Genomic DNA, 19,359 nt, shown 5'->3' with positions numbered 1-19,359 from the left:
ATGGAGAAACTGAGGCACAGAGCAGTTTAGTAGCTTGTCCAAAGTTTGAGCATCACAGCTGGAACTTAAGGTTTTTACAGTGTGCTTTTTTATCCTCATTACAAATGCATCCTTTTAGAAAGAACCTTTTCTTATCCTAAAGATAATACATATTACAAAATACAATAAAGTACAGAAAGGTCAAAACAAAGAAAAAACGACCACTAGTCCCAACATGCCAACATAAGCACTATTACTTAGTGTATTTCTTTACAGAAAAAATAATTTCCCTATTCATTCAATCAGAGGTACCGGCTGTATAGGTTAGGATCTGTGCTAGGTGCTGGGGATATTACAGTGAACAGCCATAGTTCCTGCCCTCAGAAGGCTTACAATCTAGTTCTTGTTCTTTGTTCCATTCATTGCCAACCTAGATGTGAATATCCAACGGGGCTTCTTCAAGAAGCCAAAGAGTAAATAAGCGGACAGTGCATGTCAGGTGGGCCCAAGGCCCCCTGCTGCCCAGTCCCACTTGGGCTTCCTCCCTAGAAACGAAACGAGGAGAGGATTGGACTCCTAGTGAAGGAGTTAAGATGCAGAAAGGGATAGGACTTGAGAGTACTATCAAACTCTCAATTCAAGTGGCCGAGGACCTCGGTCTCGGCCCTCTCGTCCTCAAGGAAAGGGGTCGGGAGGGGGCAAGTGGTACGTGGCGTCCAGAAAGATGACGAGGGTCCACAGGAAGAGGCGGTCCACCACCATGGCCACAAACTGCCAGTCCTCCTTCAGCTGGGGGTAGGAAGATTAAACTGTTCCTGGGCTCCAGACAACCAGGGAAGGCGGCCTCAAGGCCCTGTACCGCACCCAGGTCCTAATACCACAGCTTTGAGACAAGGGCGGGACCGCAGAATAGCAGAGAGCGAAACTGCGGGCGACGGATGTGAGTAAAGAACAAGTGGGAAGCCAGGGGGCGGGACCAAGTGAGGCAAACTTCCAATCAGAAAAAAAAATCGAGTTCTGGGGGCGGAGCCTAAGTTTGCCGGTGGAGCCAAGGCCACCCAGGCCTTGCCTTAGCCCACCCTCTTTGGAGTCACAGCTTCGTGGTCCTCCTGTTCCCGCAGCTGTTGAGCGGTGTAGCTGATTGAAGAAACGACCTCCCGTAGGTCGGGAGGCAGGCACACAGCCCGGCTTGGACCATCGATAAATGGCCGCAGGTCCGGGGCAGACAGTTCAGGCTGGAACGTGGAAGAGGCGAGTCTGTTTGGCCACGACCGGGGCACAAAGACGGCCTGCGTGGGTGCTCTAGGCCCCGCCCCAACTCCCTCCTCCAACGCCCATCCAGGTTTCCAAACGTGAGAGAGCCCTTCAGGTTCTCTTCAACAGCGGCGACCTCTCTAGCCTTCCGCAATTCCTCCTATTCCCTTACGTTTTAGTTTCCACCTCCCCGCACAGTGGGCAACAGAAGGGGGACTACAACTCCCATGATGCTCAACCACGACATCCTCTGAGAGCTTAGGACGCCTGCCTCCGCACAGTCTTCTGGGAACTGTAGTTCGCCCTCTCCCTTCTACGTGGGCCATGGGGAGTAGATACTACCTGTTGGGTTTGGGGAAGAGAAAATCATGTGGTGGCTTGCGGATGAAATATTCATCTGTTCCCCGACCCCAGCCACTTCCTGGAGAATCCCTGAGAGGTATAGGAGGTGGCTCCGGTATCTGGTCTCTCTCAGGTTTGGGTCTCTTCAGACCCAGATACGGAGGGAGTTTGTGGATAAAGATCTGCAGAGTAGAAGAAGAGGCGTGTTGGAGGGGGCTCTTATGCTTTCAGACCAGAAGGGAAGCCGCCAACCACCCCCACGGCACGTGCCCATTCCTGCGCATGCGTGTATGCATCCCACAGATGAAATGCAACTACACAGCCCAAGAGTCCTTAAGGGGGTTAGGAGGCATCCTGACTGGAAAGAAAAGTTCTGAGGGCTTCCACCCTGATAGTACCTAACCCTGAGAATGCTTCCTTGGGACCCACGATGGGCAGTATTGATGAAGAGAGTCTGGGATCTACGCAATGTTAATGATGGGAAGATAAAATTAATTGGGCAACATTTCAACACCCAAAGACCTTGGCACTTTGACACTCTACCAGGAGTTGTAGTTCTCCCTCAGGTCTGTGAAAGGGAAGGTTGAAAGTTGGTGGGAGTGAGGAGCGATACCTGGACAAAAAGCCAAATACTGGGATTGAGAGTTAACACAGGTTGGAGAGGAGATCTTCTTACCTGACGGACCCAAAGGGGCATTTGGTGGGTGTGGGGTGAGCGATGGTGCAGGTTGAGGACTACGATGTTAAGGATGACTGAGAAGGTGACGAGGACCATGGTAAACATGAGGTATTTGATAATGACGGGGACAGACAGGGAGGTCTCAGGCACTTTGTCTGCCAGCAGCAGCAGGAACACAGTAAGGGTCAGCAGGGCAAAGATCGAGAGCCCCATCTGCTCTACTTGGGGGACAGAGGGGAAGGCGGAAGGATTAGGCTTTGCCAGAAAGCAATCTCCCTGGCATAATCAGTGACCGTGTTTCCAGCCCACTCAAGGACAGGCTTTTGGAAGGGCCAACTGCATGCAAATAACTCCTACATTTATACCTCCAACCTGGACTGATTCCCCTAAATTCCACACTTGTATCCACCTGCCTACTTAACCTCTCCATTTGGGTGTCCAATAGACATCTCGAACTTAACATGTCCAAAACTTAATTCCCTCACCACCGACTCCCCACACAGTCTTCCTCAGGTCATAAATGACAACTCGATCTTTCCTGTGGCTCAGGCCAAATCCCTTGGAGTCATTCTCAGCTCTCCTCTCTCTCATCCCATATCCAATCCATACCAAACCCTATTGGCTCTACCTTCAACATATATCCTGAAACTGTTGACCTATCCCATCTACCACTACCATCCTGGTACAAGCCACCATTACCTCAGATCTGAGTTATTACAAAGGCCTCCTCTTTGCTTCATCCTTTGCCCCCCCTGCTGACTGTTCTCAACAGAGCAGCCACATTGATCCCATTAAAATGTAAATCAGATCAAGAGCCCCAAACACAGCCCAGAATGGGGGAGGCAAGTTTGCATACATCTGGTCGTGACCCAAGAGACCAGATGAGGAAAACTGAAGCCTGGGCTCTTTCTCACAGGCTGGGGAAATCAGGCATTGGGTGTCCATCCCTACATCTTACCTCCTCCCCAGAGGGTGGCTTCTGAGCCACCCTAAAAAGAACTAAGTTCTCTGCGCTCTGGGGGAGCTTTAAGATGCTGGGGGTGGGTGACAGGGAAAGGAAAATTGCTCTAAGCTCTAAAGCACTGCTCTCCAATAGCATTTTTCATGATGATGGAAATGTTCTAAATCTATGCCATCCAATGCGGTAGCCACTAGCTCCATGTGGCTACTGAACACTTAGAAGATCATGGCACTGAGGAAGAGAATTTCTTTTTTTTTTTCTGGCCAAGCCATGAAGCTTGCGGGGTCTGAATTCCCTGACCAGGGATTGAACCACCGCCACATCAGTGAAAGCGCCACGTCCCAACAACTGGACTGCCAGGGAACAGAATTGGATGTCAGGGAAATTCTGTTCCCTGAGGAAGAGAAGTTTTAGCTTTTTAACTTAATTTTTAATAGAATTAATTTTCCTTAATTTTAAGTAATTTACATTCTAATAGGCCTTTGGCTAGTGGCTACTGTAATTGACAGTGCAGCTCTAGGGCCTTGGGGATAACGGATTTAGCTAGAGAGCGATGGAGGGAAAGCAGGGATAGTTTCAGTCCTCATCAGGCCCTGTGGGATGGGGCTGGGTTGGATGTCCTCCAAAGTCCACAGAACACTTCTCTTGTCTCTTTATTCCTCATGCTTACCTGTCCCCTCTTTTTCTATGTTTCTCACCACACACTGATATCCCCACTCCTTGATGGTCTCCGGTGAGTTGTTGGATGTTGGAAGCCATCCTGGAGCCATTGCACCATGACAAAGTCATGAAGCAACGGAAGGCGAAACTGCAAGGCAGCGCCGTGCCAGGAAGGTGGACTACAGCTCTGTTGTTATGTTTTATGATAATAAATTTAAATATAGGGGCAATTTTTGGGGGATGTTGCTCCACGTGAAAGAAAAATTCCTCTAGGACTCCCCCTCCTGAAACTACCACAGAATGGGAAGTACCCACTAAAGACCCGGGGAAATGGGTAAAGAATTAAGAGCCTGGAACTAAAGGGATATTTTTATGAAAAACACCCTCTAGTATGGAGTTATGGCCATGGGCTGGAGTTCCTGATGACATAGGAAATTTATGGTTCTATTATAAAGGAAGATTAATTATAGAAAAGCAAATGCCTAGAGCAGAATTAGTTGCTAGGATAGGGAGAAAGCACTGTCTCAGTTGAAGGAAACAACGAGAAAGGGCATGCAGGGTACATTGTAAATATTTTCGTGGAACCATTGTAAAAGGTTGCCCATGCAAGAAGAGAAATAGGAACAAGTAGCTTCAACTTTTACAATTAAAATAATCATATAACTGCTTGGCTTGGTTACTAAGAAATAACCTGTGATTAATGGGAACTTGGGAAATATTTTAATAGGACATCTAGAAACTAGGGCATATTTAAAAAAAAAATCTTTAGAGAACATTTTGAGGTTTGATTGTGCTAAGATTGTTTGGTCACATACCTGGTAATGTAATCAACTACAATATATAAACCTGTGATTGTAAACAATAAAGAAGAGAGAGAAACATGCAATGCTGATACTTTAAGAAGTGTAATAGATTTATTTCCTTCGCCGACGCTATCTATCCCTCGGGTATCCCTTGACTCGCTGGAGCTGGACTCCGGCAGTTGGATGTCGCCCTATGAAGGCGCCTGGGAGACAGAGCTTCGCACTTGTCCCTGTCTGCTGTCTTTGGCGGGCGTCAAAGACCACACGCCCTAGAGAGAGCTTCGCACTTGTCCGTCTGCTGTCTCTGGCGGGCACCAAAGACCACACGCCCTAGAGAGCTTCGCACTTGTCCCTGTCTGCTGTCTCTGGCGGGCGTCAAAGACCACACGCCCTAGAGAGAGCTTCGCACTTGTCCCTGTCTGCTGTCTCTGGCGGGCATCAAAGACCACACGCCCTAGAGAGAGCTTCGCACTTGTCCCTGTCTGCTGTCTCTGGCGGGCGTCAAAGACCACATGCCCTAGAGAGAGCTTCGCACTTGTCCCTGTCTGCTGTCTCTGGCGGGCGTCAAAGACCACACGCCCTAGAGAGAGCTTCGCACTTGTCCCTGTCTGCTGTCTCTGGCGGGCGTCAAAGACCACACGCCCTAGCCAGGTGCCTGCTGGTTTTGGGAGGTGTAGACATCTGGCCATAGTTCTGGCAGGCTGGGGGAACGGTATCGGGTGGTACACCCAGGCTTGGCTGCCTGTTCGCTGCGAGGAGATTAGCAGGTCATTGTAGGGCCCCTGAGCCTTGGCAGAGCAGGAGTTGTGACTGGCTGGGACAGAAGTCCATGGTATGTGCTGCCCTGCATCCTCCTTTCGAGGAACTGTCTCAGATATAAATGAATTTTGGGTCTGACGTGGGCCCCAAACTTGGACAGAGTCAGTTCCTAGAGGGTTCTTGTGGAGGCCTGAGTTGTTATGGAGGCCTCGTCTCTTGGATAAGCCAGAGTCTTGAGTAAGGGCTGGACTCTTATGGGGGCCAGGATCTCGATTAATTCCTGAGTCTTTGTGGAAGTTAGGGTCATGGGTATGTTCTGAGCTCCTGTAAATTCCAGCATCTTGGGTAAGTCCAGGATTCGTATGGAGGTCAGAATCTTGAGTAAGGCCTTGGCTCCTGCAGACTCCAGAATCTTGGGTCAGGCCTGGATTCTTGTAGTCTCCGGAGTCTCGGGTAAGGCTTGAGCCCTTATGGAGGCGAGCGGTTTGCACAAGACCTGGGCTCTTATGGAGATCAGACTCCTGGCAAAGGACTGAGCTCTTGTTGACTGCAGAGTCTTGGGCATGGCATGGACTCTTCTGTGGCCAAGAATCTTGGGTAATGACTGGATTCTTCTGAAGGTCAGAGTCTTGGGAAAGGCTTGGATTCTTGCAGAGGTAAGGGTCTGCGGTAAGGCCTCGAAGTTCGTGGAGGCCTGGATCTTGAGCAAGGCCTGGGTTCTTGGGGAGGCCTGTGTCTCCGGTAAGGCCTGGGGTCCTTTGGAGGACAGAGCATTGGTTGAGACCTAGACTCTCATGAAGTTCTGGGGGTTGGGGCTGGTTTGGGGTTTGGGAAGTGGTGGATAACTGGGGAGGGATGGGGCCCTGGGGAGAGAGGACAGACTGAGGAGACTTGGAGGTTGGGGGAAAGGTGGGGGTTTGTATTAAGGTGGAGGGCTTCTGGTGGTTGCTGTGTTGATGAAGGACAAAGGATCTGGGAAAACAAGAGGCAGAGAAAGAGTGCATGGTGGAGGCATGGTGCATGGTGAGCTCTGGGCACTGGTCGGAGAATGGAAGCAAGGTTGAGAAGGTGCAGCATCCTTGGAGTACACCTGGAATTTGGGGTAGACTGGAGTCTGGGGATCCGTGTTTCTCTTCTCAGACTGGCAAGGATGGGAGCTACGGTGAGCGAAGGTCTTGGACTGTACAAATTTGTCTTTGGCATCATTTGGGATCTTCCATTCCATATTCCCCAACTCCACGTAACCCAGTATGGACCCTGTGGAGGGCTTGGCACTGTCCCCACTACATTGCTTCAGTGTTTGCTCAGCTGTACCAGAGCTCACCAGACCATGCCCCTCTTGGGGCCTGGAGAGGGTACCCAAGTCATTTCTGGAGTACCCAGAGTTCTGAGGGGGACACACATGGAATAAGTTCTGCTTCATGCTGCGGGCATAGTAGACCACATGGCCAGAGGAGAGGCCTTGGTCGAAGGTAGACAAGGTAGAGAGAATAGAATCTAGGATGGGGGTACGGGTGGTGGAAGGGACTGGAGTGGTCGTCAGGGCCATGACCAGTGCTGGGACAGAGGTTGTGGCAGAGATCGGGACAGGGGCTGGTGTAGGGGCTAGGGCAGGAGTAGTAGCAGGGGCAGAAGTTGGGGGAGGGACCAGAGTGTTGGCATGGGTATAGGTCAGATGAGCATGGGTCAGGGTGCAGAGAGAAGTGTGGCCCAGGAATTGGGCTGAGGCATGTGAGGGGGCCTGGGCTTGGGCCTGGGCTGGGGTATGGGCTGAGGTATGCTCCGGGCCATGGACCTGGGCAGGGCTGTGCTCAGGGTTGAGGGCTGGTGAGGGGGTCTGGGCCTGGGGGGTAGTGTGCTCAGGGAGGTGGAATGTGGAGCAAGTCTGGGCCTGAGGTGGGGCGTGCACAGAGGGGTGCTTGTAGGAGAAGGTCTGGGCCTTGGCAGGAGAATGTGCAGGGAGCTGAACTGGGGGGCAGGTCTGGGCCCGGGCTGGGGCCTGGGCTGAGTCATAGTCTGGGGTCTTAGTCTTGCTCTCTTGGGGCAGGCAGAGTGGAACCACGTCCACCTTGCTTCTCCTGCGGAGCTTGGAAGATGTCTCTCACCTGGAGTTAAAGGTGGCTTGGGACTTTAAGGCTGTGAACGGAGGGGCCTCACCAGCTCCCACTACCCCCTCCTTCCACAGTCCCCGTGGAGCCTCCGTGGAAGCCCGAGCCCGTCCACACTGAGGCGGCGTCCAGCAGCACTTAGAAGCCGTCTCATCATCTGTTTCTGGTATCCGGGATTCAAGGTGGTTTGGGTGCCTGTGCAGGAAGCTCGGGCGATGGCGGAAGCGGGGAGAAACTCTTGAACGCAGCTTCTTGGGATCCACGGAGCAGCGCATGCGATGACTGCCTACACAGCTGGCTTGCTTGTCTGCAGGGAAAGGCGAGATGGGACAGGGCCTGGGTTCTTGAGGGGCTGAGAATCAAGGCAGGGATAGAAGAAAGGGGACAGGCCCACATCCCCTGAGCCCACACTGGCGCCCACTTACCTTTGGGGAAAATATGGTTGAAACCTGCCCGCAAGAATCTCTTCAGATGCATCCAGAGCTGAGGGAAGCAAGGGAGCGTGGAGTTTGGGATCAGGGTGAGCCCTGAAATCCAACCCTTGTTCGGCCACACTACAGCAGCCATCCCATCTCAGCCCCTTCTAGACCCCAGGACTCCCCCAACCACACTGCCCAGATCCTGCCCTCACCAGATTCACCACGTTCATCCACACATTGAGCAAGATGATGCTGACCAGGATCAGAAGAATTGAGTCTCCTAGGTCTTGGCATTTCCTGGGTGTGGTGCCAGAGCACGCCTCGGCTAGGTAATGGGTTTGCTCAGCCATGGCCGGGGGTCCCAGGACTGCCTGAGTCCGCTGGCCTCCATATATATAGACTGGGAGACAGACTGGGTCATAATGGGGCAGGTGGTGGCGTCACAGTGAGGGAGGGGGATGAAAAGGAGGGCCAGGCGTGGCATTCCATGGTTCCCCGGGTGAGGTAAGCTGAGCCTGGACAGCCAAACAGGGCCCGGAGGCCGGCACACCTCCCCTCGAGCTGTCAAACATTCGCTCACCGCCCACTGACTCACTTGTTCAAATGTCACGTTCCATCTCTTGGCCCCTCCTGAGACTAGAAAGACCTTGGCCTCAGAGCCCTGAGGAAGGCCTGGCTGGAGTCCAGAGCCTCAGCCTTCTTCATGCCCTTCACTGGCTGTGGAGCTGGACCTGCCCAGATGTGGAACCTCCCAGTTTGGAAGCAGCTTCTTGTATGAGGCTCTTTGGGGACAGGGACAGCTGAGACACAGAGGAGGTGCCAAGAGACCAGTGGTTTGGAGACTGCAGCTGCAGATCTACTTAGTGCATGGTATCAGACCAGGAGGGGCCTGCTGGCAGGACTGTGGCCACTAAACCAACGGGACCCTCAGGCCCAGAAGGGGACACTGGCTTCTTATTGCAGGAAGCCAAAGGCAGGGACCCAAGCTGGCAGAAGGAGTGGCGCTTCCAAGCCACAGACCGCCAATGTTTTCTGGACCATGGCGCTCTTTATTCCTCTCTCCATGCCCTTCCGCTCCCCACCCGCCCCCATTAGCTGCTGGCCAGTTCATTTTCCCAGTCTGGCTTCCGTGCAGAGAGGGCCTCGAGGCCGAGGTGGAAGGTAGCAGCGAGTTGGCCCGTGCTTGGCTTCCTGCACTTGCCGCTTCAACTCCAGGCTGTCATACACCTGGTAGTTGGCATTTCCCCCTGGGTTCCGGCTGAGTGGCATGAAGGTGGGCGTGGGTGGAGGGCGTTCGGTAGCCTGGATGTCGGGCAGAGTCTGGGAGGGGTGGAGGAGCAGCGCTGAGCTGGGATCCGAGGCCCACTGGTAGAGGCCTCGGCCAGCACCGTGAGGGAGGCGGAGGCGGCCAGAGGGTGCCGCACAGGCAGCATCTCTGCCCATTCGGCCGCCCAGCGCCGCACCTCGTGGGGATCCCGGGAGTAGTTCAAGTGTCCCGTGGAGTGGTGCGGGCTGTGGTTGGGCTGGCTGTGAGCACAGCTGTGGAGGCTCCGTCCGTGGGCCGGTGGGGAGTTGCGCTGCCATGCTTCGGGCCTGTAGCTCTGAGGCACCAGAGCTGATGGAGGCTCAGAACCCTCCAGACCACGCCGCCGCTGATCCCAGGAGTCATATGGGAGATGGCCCCCTGAGGGGTAAGTTCTGTGACCCCAGGGACCCACGAGCTCTTAGGGGGCAGCCGTCGGGTAAGTGATGGAGACGAGGTCCACTGGTCAGCATCCACATTGCCCCAGATGCGGGATGGCGAGCAAGGGGCCCCGAAGGACTGCAGCCCTAGCTCAGACTTGGCCTCCACACGCTTGGACATGCGGTGCAGCTCGGGCGACAGGTAGAGACAGGCTGGTGGCTGGATGGCCAGGATCCCACCCTGTCGACCCCAGAGGCCCACGTTGGAGGGCAGACCCATCTGCCGGTAGAGCCCTCCCCAGCAACCCCACGGGTACTTGGGTTGTGGGAAGGAAAGTTGGTCCTCCTCCTCCAGGTAGGAGTCCGGGTCCTCCCAGTTAAAGGGGGGCATCGGAGGCAGCTGTGACATCCCGTGGAGGCGATGCGGCCTACGGAAGCCTGAGCAGCTGGAGGGGAATTTTCTAAATTCTTGGGCCTCCCCTGGTGGCTTCAGGGGTGGCGGCTGCAGCTGCGGCTACGGTTGCGGAGATGGTGGTAGGAGGACGAGGAGTAGCAAGTGGGCCGGGCCATTCTCACTTCCACAGGGTCCAGGGTGCAGTGGATGTGGATGTCTTGGGCCTTGGCTGGAGGATGTTTGGAGGAACTTTCACAAGCCTGTGAGATTTCATCTGTGGGAGGCGAGAGTCCGTGAGGGCAGGGCAACTGTCAGAAGATTTCAGGGTTGGGAACCTGGGAGCCTGGGTTTCTAGGGCCCTGGGACTGGCGAGGCGGGGTGCCCCCTAGCTGTCTTCTATAGTTACTTTTCTGAATAATACAATACATGGTCTTGTCTAAGGCATTCTGGAGCCCATGCCATATCTGGTGTGGGGTGAGGTGGGGTGGGTGAAAATGAAGGCCAGGCTCTCTACCCTCACCACCACTCCCAGCCAAGACCGTTCCTGCAGACGGAGGTGCAGGCTGCAGCTGGTTCCCACCCTCAGCCATCTTAACCCCTATTGGTGATCCCCAACCATCGCTGACCATAGTTGCCATGCTGATCCCAAAGCTGACAAGAATGACAAGGCCCAGCAACAGGATTAGGAAGTCCTCCGCATTCTGGGTACTTTCTTGGTATTGATGGCAGCACCCCAGGTTGTCATACCAGAGCTGGTGTTCCATGGTGGGCGGGTCCTAGGGCCGCCTGAGCCGTGGGACGCCCCACCCCCCTCAACCCCACCGGCCCTGACCCACACTGCACTCATGCCAGGACCTGGGGACACCCACCAACAGGTGAGGGAGCATGGTCATAATGAGGCCCATTGCAGGGAGTCACAATGCGGAGTTGTCCAATCTTTCATCCACTCAGCTGGTCCTTTAGGTGGCCGTCTCTGCCCTCGGCTCCCACTACATGGAGCCTAGTCCCCAGAGTTCAGTCTGTCCTTCTGTCTCCATGGGGCCTTGCTTAACTTGATTTGCAAGCAGGGTTGCTACAGATGAGAGACAGTCTTCATAGTGACTGGATCATGCATATAGGATTTCCTCCATTTCATTGTTCAAGACATTAGGACCACTTACGTAGCCTGTTGAGCTTCTTAGAACTAGCCTGCAGTTCTTTAAAAGTTTCAAGAGAAGCCAGAAATCCAAATTGCTCTGTGAAATAGCCACATTTTAAAAGTAGCAAACCAATTCAACTTTTAAACTCTGCTGGCCAACAACATGGGCCACACAAAACACACCAGTTTGTAACCTCTGATGTATACTGTATAATGCTTTTGTTCTCATCTTCTCATATGATCCTCAGACTAGGCAGCAGATACTATTATTCGCTTCATTTTACAGATGGAGAAACTGAGGCACAGAGCAGTTTAGTAGCTTGTCCAAAGTTTGAGCATCACAGCTGGAACTTGAGGTTTTTACAGTGTGCTTTTTTATCCTCATTACAAATGCATCCTTTTAGAAAGAACCTTTTCTTATCCTAAAGATAATACATATTACAAAATACAATAAAGTACAGAAAGGTCAAAACAAAGAAAAAACGACCACTAGTCCCAACATGCCAACATAAGCACTATTACTTAGTGTATTTCTTTACAGAAAAAATAATTTCCCTATTCATTCAATCAGAGGTACCGGCTGTATAGGTTAGGATCTGTGCTAGGTGCTGGGGATATTACAGTGAACAGCCATAGTTCCTGCCCTCAGAAGGCTTACAATCTAGTTCTTGTTCTTTGTTCCATTCATTGCCAACCTAGATGTGAATATCCAACGGGGCTTCTTCAAGAAGCCAAAGAGTAAATAAGCGGATAGTGCATGTCAGGTGGGCCCAAGGCCCCCTGCTGCCCAGTCCCACTTGGGCTTCCTCCCTAGAAACGAAACGAGGAGAGGATTGGACTCCTAGTGAAGGAGTTAAGATGCAGAAAGGGATAGGACTTGAGAGTACTATCAAACTCTCAATTCAAGTGGCCGAGGACCTCGGTCTCGGCCCTCTCGTCCTCAAGGAAAGGGGTCGGGAGGGGGCAAGTGGTACGTGGCGTCCAGAAAGATGACGAGGGTCCACAGGAAGAGGCGGTCCACCACCATGGCCACAAACTGCCAGTCCTCCTTCAACTGGGGGTAGGAAGATTAAACTGTTCCTGGGCTCCAGACAACCAGGGAAGGCGGCCTCAAGGCCCTGTACCGCACCCAGGTCCTAATACCACAGCTTTGAGACAAGGGCGGGACCGCAGAATAGCAGAGAGCGAAACTGCGGGCGACGGATGTGAGTAAAGAACAAGTGGGAAGCCAGGGGGCGGGACCAAGTGAGGCAAACTTCCAATCAGAAAAAAAAATCGAGTTCTGGGGGCGGAGCCTAAGTTTGCCGTTGGAGCCAAGGCCACCCAGGCCTTGCCTTAGCCCACCCTCTTTGGAGTCACAGCTTCGTGGTCCTCCTGTTCCCGCAGCTGTTGAGCGGTGTAGCTGATTGAAGAAACGACCTCCCGTAGGTCGGGAGGCAGACACACAGCCCGGCTTGGACCATCGATAAATGGCCGCAGGTCCGGGGCAGACAGTTCAGGCTGGAACGTGGAAGAGGCGAGTCTGTTTGGCCACGACCGGGGCACAAAGACGGCCTGCGTGGGTGCTCTAGGCCCCGCCCCAACTCCCTCCTCCAACGCCCATCCAGGTTTCCAAACGTGAGAGAGCCCTTCAGGTTCTCTTCAACAGCGGCGACCTCTCTAGCCTTCCGCAATTCCTCCTATTCCCTTACGCTTTAGTTTCCACCTCCCCGCACAGTGGGCAACAGAAGGGGGACTACAACTCCCATGATGCTCAACCACGACATCCTCTGAGAGCTTAGGACGCCTGCCTCCGCACAGTCTTCTGGGAACTGTAGTTCGCCCTCTCCCTTCTACGTGGGCCATGGGGAGTAGATACTACCTGTTGGGTTTGGGGAAGAGAAAATCATGTGGTGGCTTGCGGATGAAATATTCATCTGTTCCCCGACCCCAGCCACTTCCTGGAGAATCCCTGAGAGGTATAGGAGGTGGCTCCGGTATCTGGTCTCTCTCAGGTTTGGGTCTCTTCAGACCCAGATACGGAGGGAGTTTGTGGATAAAGATCTGCAGAGTAGAAGAAGAGGCGTGTTGGAGGGGGCTCTTATGCTTTCAGACCAGAAGGGAAGCCGCCAACCACCCCCACGGCACGTGCCCATTCCTGCGCATGCGTGTATGCATCCCACAGATGAAATGCAACTACACAGCCCAAGAGTCCTTAAGGGGGTTAGGAGGCATCCTGACTGGAAAGAAAAGTTCTGAGGGCTTCCACCCTGATAGTACCTAACCCTGAGAATGCTTCCTTGGGACCCACGATGGGCAGTATTGATGAAGAGAGTCTGGGATCTACGCAATGTTAATGATGGGAAGATAAAATTAATTGGGCAACATTTCAACACCCAAAGACCTTGGCACTTTGACACTCTACCAGGAGTTGTAGTTCTCCCTCAGGTCTGTGAAAGGGAAGGTTGAAAGTTGGTGGGAGTGAGGAGCGATACCTGGACAAAAAGCCAAATACTGGGATTGAGAGTTAACACAGGTTGGAGAGGAGATCTTCTTACCTGACGGACCCAAAGGGGCATTTGGTGGGTGTGGGGTGAGCGATGGTGCAGGTTGAGGACTACGATGTTAAGGATGACTGAGAAGGTGACGAGGACCATGGTAAACATGAGGTATTTGATAATGACGGGGACAGACAGGGAGGTCTCAGGCACTTTGTCTGCCAGCAGCAGCAGGAACACAGTAAGGGTCAGCAGGGCAAAGATCGAGAGCCCCATCTGCTCTACTTGGGGGACAGAGGGGAAGGCGGAAGGATTAGGCTTTGCCAGAAAGCAATCTCCCTGGCATAATCAGTGACCGTGTTTCCAGCCCACTCAAGGACAGGCTTTTGGAAGGGCCAACTGCATGCAAATAACTCCTACATTTATACCTCCAACCTGGACTGATTCCCCTAAATTCCACACTTGTATCCACCTGCCTACTTAACCTCTCCATTTGGGTGTCCAATAGACATCTCGAACTTAACATGTCCAAAGCTTAATTCCCTCACCACCGACTCCCCACACAGTCTTCCTCAGGTCATAAATGACAACTCGATCTTTCCTGTGGCTCAGGCCAAATCCCTTGGAGTCATTCTCAGCTCTCCTCTCTCTCATCCCATATCCAATCCATACCAAACCCTATTGGCTCTACCTTCAACATATATCCTGAAACTGATGACCTATCCCATCTACCACTACCATCCTGGTACAAGCCACCATTACCTCAGATCTGAGTTATTACAAAGGCCTCCTCTTTGCTTCATCCTTTGCCCCCCCTGCTGACTGTTCTCAACAGAGCAGCCACATTGATCCCATTAAAATGTAAATCAGATCAAGAGCCCCAAACACAGCCCAGAATGGGGGAGGCAAGTTTGCATACATCTGGTCGTGACCCAAGAGACCAGATGAGGAAAACTGAAGCCTGGGCTCTTTCTCACAGGCTGGGGAAATCAGGCATTGGGTGTCCATCCCTACATCTTACCTCCTCCCCAGAGGGTGGCTTCTGAGCCACCCTAAAAAGAACTAAGTTCTCTGCGCTCTGGGGGAGCTTTAAGATGCTGGGGGTGGGTGACAGGGAAAGGAAAATTGCTCTAAGCTCTAAAGCACTGCTCTCCAATAGCATTTTTCATGATGATGGAAATGTTCTAAATCTATGCCATCCAATGCGGTAGCCACTAGCTCCATGTGGCTACTGAGCACTTAGAAGATCATGGCACTGAGGAAGAGAATTTCTTTTTTTTTTTCTGGCCAAGCCATGAAGCTTGCGGGGTCTGAATTCCCTGACCAGGGATTGAACCACCGCCACATCAGTGAAAGCGCCACGTCCCAACAACTGGACTGCCAGGGAACAGAATTGGATGTCAGGGAAATTCTGTTCCCTGAGGAAGAGAAGTTTTAGCTTTTTAACTTAATTTTTAATAGAATTAATTTTCCTTAATTTTAAGTAATTTACATTCTAATAGGCCTTTGGCTAGTGGCTACTGTAATTGACAGTGCAGCTCTAGGGCCTTGGGGATAACGGATTTAGCTAGAGAGCGATGGAGGGAAAGCAGGGATAGTTTCAGTCCTCATCAGGCCCTGTGGGATGGGGCTGGGTTGGATGTCCTCCAAAGTCCACAGAACACTTCTCTTGTCTCTTTATTCCTCATGCTTACCTGTCCCCTCTTTTTCTATGTTTCTCACCACACACTGATATCCCCACTCCTTGATGGTCTCCGGTGAGTTGTTGGATGTTGGAAGCCATCCTGGAGCCATTGCACCATGACAAAGTCATGAAGCAACGGAAGGCGAAACTGCAAGGCAGCGCCGTGCCAGGAAGGTGGACTACAGCTCTGTTGTTATGTTTTATGATAATAAATTTAAATATAGGGGCAATTTTGGGGGGATGTTGCTCCACGTGAAAGAAAAATTCCTCTAGGACTCCCCCTCCTGAAACTACCACAGAATGGGAAGTACCCACTAAAGACCCGGGGAAATGGGTAAAGAATTAAGAGCCTGGAACTAAAGGGATATTTTTATGAAAAACACCCTCTAGTATGGAGTTATGGCCATGGGCTGGAGTTCCTGATGACATAGGAAATTTATGGTTCTATTATAAAGGAAGATTAATTATAGAAAAGCAAATGCCTAGAGCAGAATTAGTTGCTAGGATAGGGAGAAAGCACTGTCTCAGTTGAAGGAAACAACGAGAAAGGGCATGCAGGGTACATTGTAAATATTTTCGTGGAACCATTGTAAAAGGTTGCCCATGCAAGAAGAGAAATAGGAACAAGTAGCTTCAACTTTTACAATTAAAATAATCATATAACTGCTTGGCTTGGTTACTAAGAAATAACCTGTGATTAATGGGAACTTGGGAAATATTTTAATAGGACATCTAGAAACTAGGGCATATTTAAAAAAAAAATCTTTAGAGAACATTTTGAGGTTTGATTGTGCTAAGATTGTTTGGTCACATACCTGGTAATGTAATCAACTACAATATATAAACCTGTGATTGTAAACAATAAAGAAGAGAGAGAAACATGCAATGCTGATACTTTAAGAAGTGTAATAGATTTATTTCCTTCGCCGACGCTATCTATCCCTCGGGTATCCCTTGACTCGCTGGAGCTGGACTCCGGCAGTTGGATGTCGCCCTATGAAGGCGCCTGGGAGACAGAGCTTCGCACTTGTCCCTGTCTGCTGTCTTTGGCGGGCGTCAAAGACCACACGCCCTAGAGAGAGCTTCGCACTTGTCCGTCTGCTGTCTCTGGCGGGCACCAAAGACCACACGCCCTAGAGAGCTTCGCACTTGTCCCTGTCTGCTGTCTCTGGCGGGCGTCAAAGACCACACGCCCTAGAGAGAGCTTCGCACTTGTCCCTGTCTGCTGTCTCTGGCGGGCATCAAAGACCACACGCCCTAGAGAGAGCTTCGCACTTGTCCCTGTCTGCTGTCTCTGGCGGGCGTCAAAGACCACATGCCCTAGAGAGAGCTTCGCAGTTGTCCCTGTCTGCTGTCTCTGGCGGGCGTCAAAGACCACACGCCCTAGAGAGAGCTTCGCACTTGTCCCTGTCTGCTGTCTCTGGCGGGCATCAAAGACCACACGCCCTAGAGAGAGCTTCGCACTTGTCCCTGTCTGCTGTCTCTGGCGGGCGTCAAAGACCACACGCCCTAGCCAGGTGCCTGCTGGTTTTGGGAGGTGTAGACATCTGGCCATAGTTCTGGCAGGCTGGGGGAACGGTATCGGGTGGTACACCCAGGCTTGGCTGCCTGTTCGCTGCGAGGAGGTTAGCAGGTCATTGTAGGGCCCCTGAGCCTTGGCAGAGCAGGAGTTGTGACTGGCTGGGACAGAAGTCCATGGTATGTGCTGCCCTGCATCCTCCTTTCGAGGAACTGTCTCAGATATAAATGAATTTTGGGTCTGACGTGGGCCCCAAACTTGGACAGAGTCAGTTCCTAGAGGGTTCTTGTGGAGGCCTGAGTTGTTATGGAGGCCTCGTCTCTTGGATAAGCCAGAGTCTTGAGTAAGGGCTGGACTCTTATGGGGGCCAGGATCTCGATTAATTCCTGAGTCTTTGTGGAAGTTAGGGTCATGGGTATGTTCTGAGCTCCTGTAAATTCCAGCATCTTGGGTAAGTCCAGGATTCGTATGGAGGTCAGAATCTTGAGTAAGGCCTTGGCTCCTGCAGACTCCAGAATCTTGGGTCAGGCCTGGATTCTTGTAGTCTCCGGAGTCTCGGGTAAGGCTTGAGCCCTTATGGAGGCGAGCGGTTTGCACAAGACCTGGGCTCTTATGGAGATCAGACTCCTGGCAAAGGACTGAGCTCTTGTTGACTGCAGAGTCTTGGGCATGGCATGGACTCTTCTGTGGCCAAGAATCTTGGGTAATGACTGGATTCTTCTGAAGGTCAGAGTCTTGGGAAAGGCTTGGATTCTTGCAGAGGTAAGGGTCTGCGGTAAGGCCTCGAAGTTCGTGGAGGCCTGGATCTTGAGCAAGGCCTGGGTTCTTGGGGAGGCCTGTGTCTCCGGTAAGGCCTGGGGTCCTTTGGAGGACAGAGCATTGGTTGAGACCTAGACTCTCATGAAGTTCTGGGGGTTGGGGCTGGTTTGGGGTTTGGGAAGTGGTGGATAACTGGGGAGGGATGGGGCCCTGGGGAGAGAGGACAGACTGAGGAGACTTGGAGGTTGGGGGAAAGGTGGGGGTTTGTATTAAGGTGGAGGGCTTCTGGTGGTTGCTGTGTTGATGAAGGACAAAGGATCTGGGAAAACAAGAGGCAGAGAAAGAGTGCATGGTGGAGGCATGGTGCATGGTGAGCTCTGGGCACTGGTCGGAGAATGGAAGCAAGGTTGAGAAGGTGCAGCATCCTTGGAGTACACCTGGAATTTGGGGTAGACTGGAGTCTGGGGATCCGTGTTTCTCTTCTCAGACTGGCAAGGATGGGAGCTACGGTGAGCGAAGGTCTTGGACTGTACAAATTTGTCTTTGGCATCATTTGGGATCTTCCATTCCATATTCCCCAACTCCACGTAACCCAGTATGGACCCTGTGGAGGGCTTGGCACTGTCCCCACTACATTGCTTCAGTGTTTGCTCAGCTGTACCAGAGCTCACCAGACCATGCCCCTCTTGGGGCCTGGAGAGGGTACCCAAGTCATTTCTGGAGTACCCAGAGTTCTGAGGGGGACACACATGGAATAAGTTCTGCTTCATGCTGCGGGCATAGTAGACCACATGGCCAGAGGAGAGGCCTTGGTCGAAGGTAGACAAGGTAGAGAGAATAGAATCTAGGATGGGGGTACGGGTGGTGGAAGGGACTGGAGTGGTCGTCAGGGCCATGACCAGTGCTGGGACAGAGGTTGTGGCAGAGATCGGGACAGGGGCTGGTGTAGGGGCTAGGGCAGGAGTAGTAGCAGGGGCAGAAGTTGGGGGAGGGACCAGAGTGTTGGCATGGGTATAGGTCAGATGAGCATGGGTCAGGGTGCAGAGAGAAGTGTGGCCCAGGAATTGGGCTGAGGCATGTGAGGGGGCCTGGGCTTGGGCCTGGGCTGGGGTATGGGCTGAGGTATGCTCCGGGCCATGGACCTGGGAAGGGCTGTGCTCAGGGTTGAGGGCTGGTGAGGGGGTCTGGGCCTGGGGGGTAGTGTGCTCAGGGAGGTGGAATGTGGAGCAAGTCTGGGCCTGAGGTGGGGCGTGCACAGAGGGGTGCTTGTAGGAGAAGGTCTGGGCCTTGGCAGGAGAATGTGCAGGGAGCTGAACTGGGGGGCAGGTCTGGGCCCGGGCTGGGGCCTGGGCTGAGTCATAGTCTGGGGTCTTAGTCTTGCTCTCTTGGGGCAGGCAGAGTGGAACCACGTCCACCTTGCTTCTCCTGCGGAGCTTGGAAGATGTCTCTCACCTGGAGTTAAAGGTGGCTTGGGACTTTAAGGCTGTGAACGGAGGGGCCTCACCAGCTCCCACTACCCCCTCCTTCCACAGTCCCCGTGGAGCCTCCGTGGAAGCCCGAGCCCGTCCACACTGAGGCGGCGTCCAGCAGCACTTAGAAGCCGTCTCATCATCTGTTTCTGGTATCCGGGATTCAAGGTGGTTTGGGTGCCTGTGCAGGAAGCTCGGGCGATGGCGGAAGCGGGGAGAAACTCTTGAACGCAGCTTCTTGGGATCCACGGAGCAGCGCATGCGATGACTGC

The 19,359-nt window shown here is 52.7% G+C and overlaps 3 protein-coding genes and 1 pseudogene across 4 annotated transcripts in view; all 4 read right to left on the bottom strand.

The window, feature by feature from the left end:
- LOC307067905 (RAD52 motif-containing protein 1-like) overlaps positions 1-19,359 on the bottom strand; it is a gene marked incomplete at both ends in the record, with an annotated part of 261,539 nt that overhangs the window by 201,592 nt on the left and 40,588 nt on the right. The window lies entirely within an intron of this gene.
- Positions 655-7,820, bottom strand: LOC307067395 (acetylcholine receptor subunit beta-like; the record flags this gene model as incomplete). Its single annotated transcript, XM_079724869.1, has 5 exons — positions 655-768; positions 1,074-1,236; positions 1,576-1,757; positions 2,252-2,475; positions 7,595-7,820. The coding sequence occupies 5 exons, from the start codon at positions 7,818-7,820 to the stop codon at positions 655-657; spliced, it is 909 nt and encodes a 302-aa protein (XP_079580995.1).
- On the bottom strand, positions 7,832-10,805 carry LOC307067394 (uncharacterized protein SPEM2-like; annotated as a pseudogene). The gene is made up of 4 exons: positions 10,658-10,805; positions 9,047-10,315; positions 8,177-8,261; positions 7,832-7,852 (listed from the first exon to the last, which is right to left on the bottom strand). The product of its transcript is annotated as an uncharacterized protein SPEM2-like (transcript).
- On the bottom strand, positions 12,120-19,348 carry LOC307067393 (acetylcholine receptor subunit beta-like; the record flags this gene model as incomplete). Its single annotated transcript, XM_079724868.1, has 5 exons — positions 12,120-12,233; positions 12,539-12,701; positions 13,041-13,222; positions 13,717-13,940; positions 19,123-19,348. The coding sequence occupies 5 exons, from the start codon at positions 19,346-19,348 to the stop codon at positions 12,120-12,122; spliced, it is 909 nt and encodes a 302-aa protein (XP_079580994.1).

This window comes from Hyperoodon ampullatus (assembly GCF_949752795.1).
Source record: "Hyperoodon ampullatus genome assembly, chromosome: 19".
Classification (NCBI taxonomy): domain Eukaryota; kingdom Metazoa; phylum Chordata; class Mammalia; order Artiodactyla; family Ziphiidae; genus Hyperoodon; species Hyperoodon ampullatus.
Note: the sequence above shows the minus strand (reverse complement) of the source record. Positions and strands in the feature narration are given on the sequence as shown.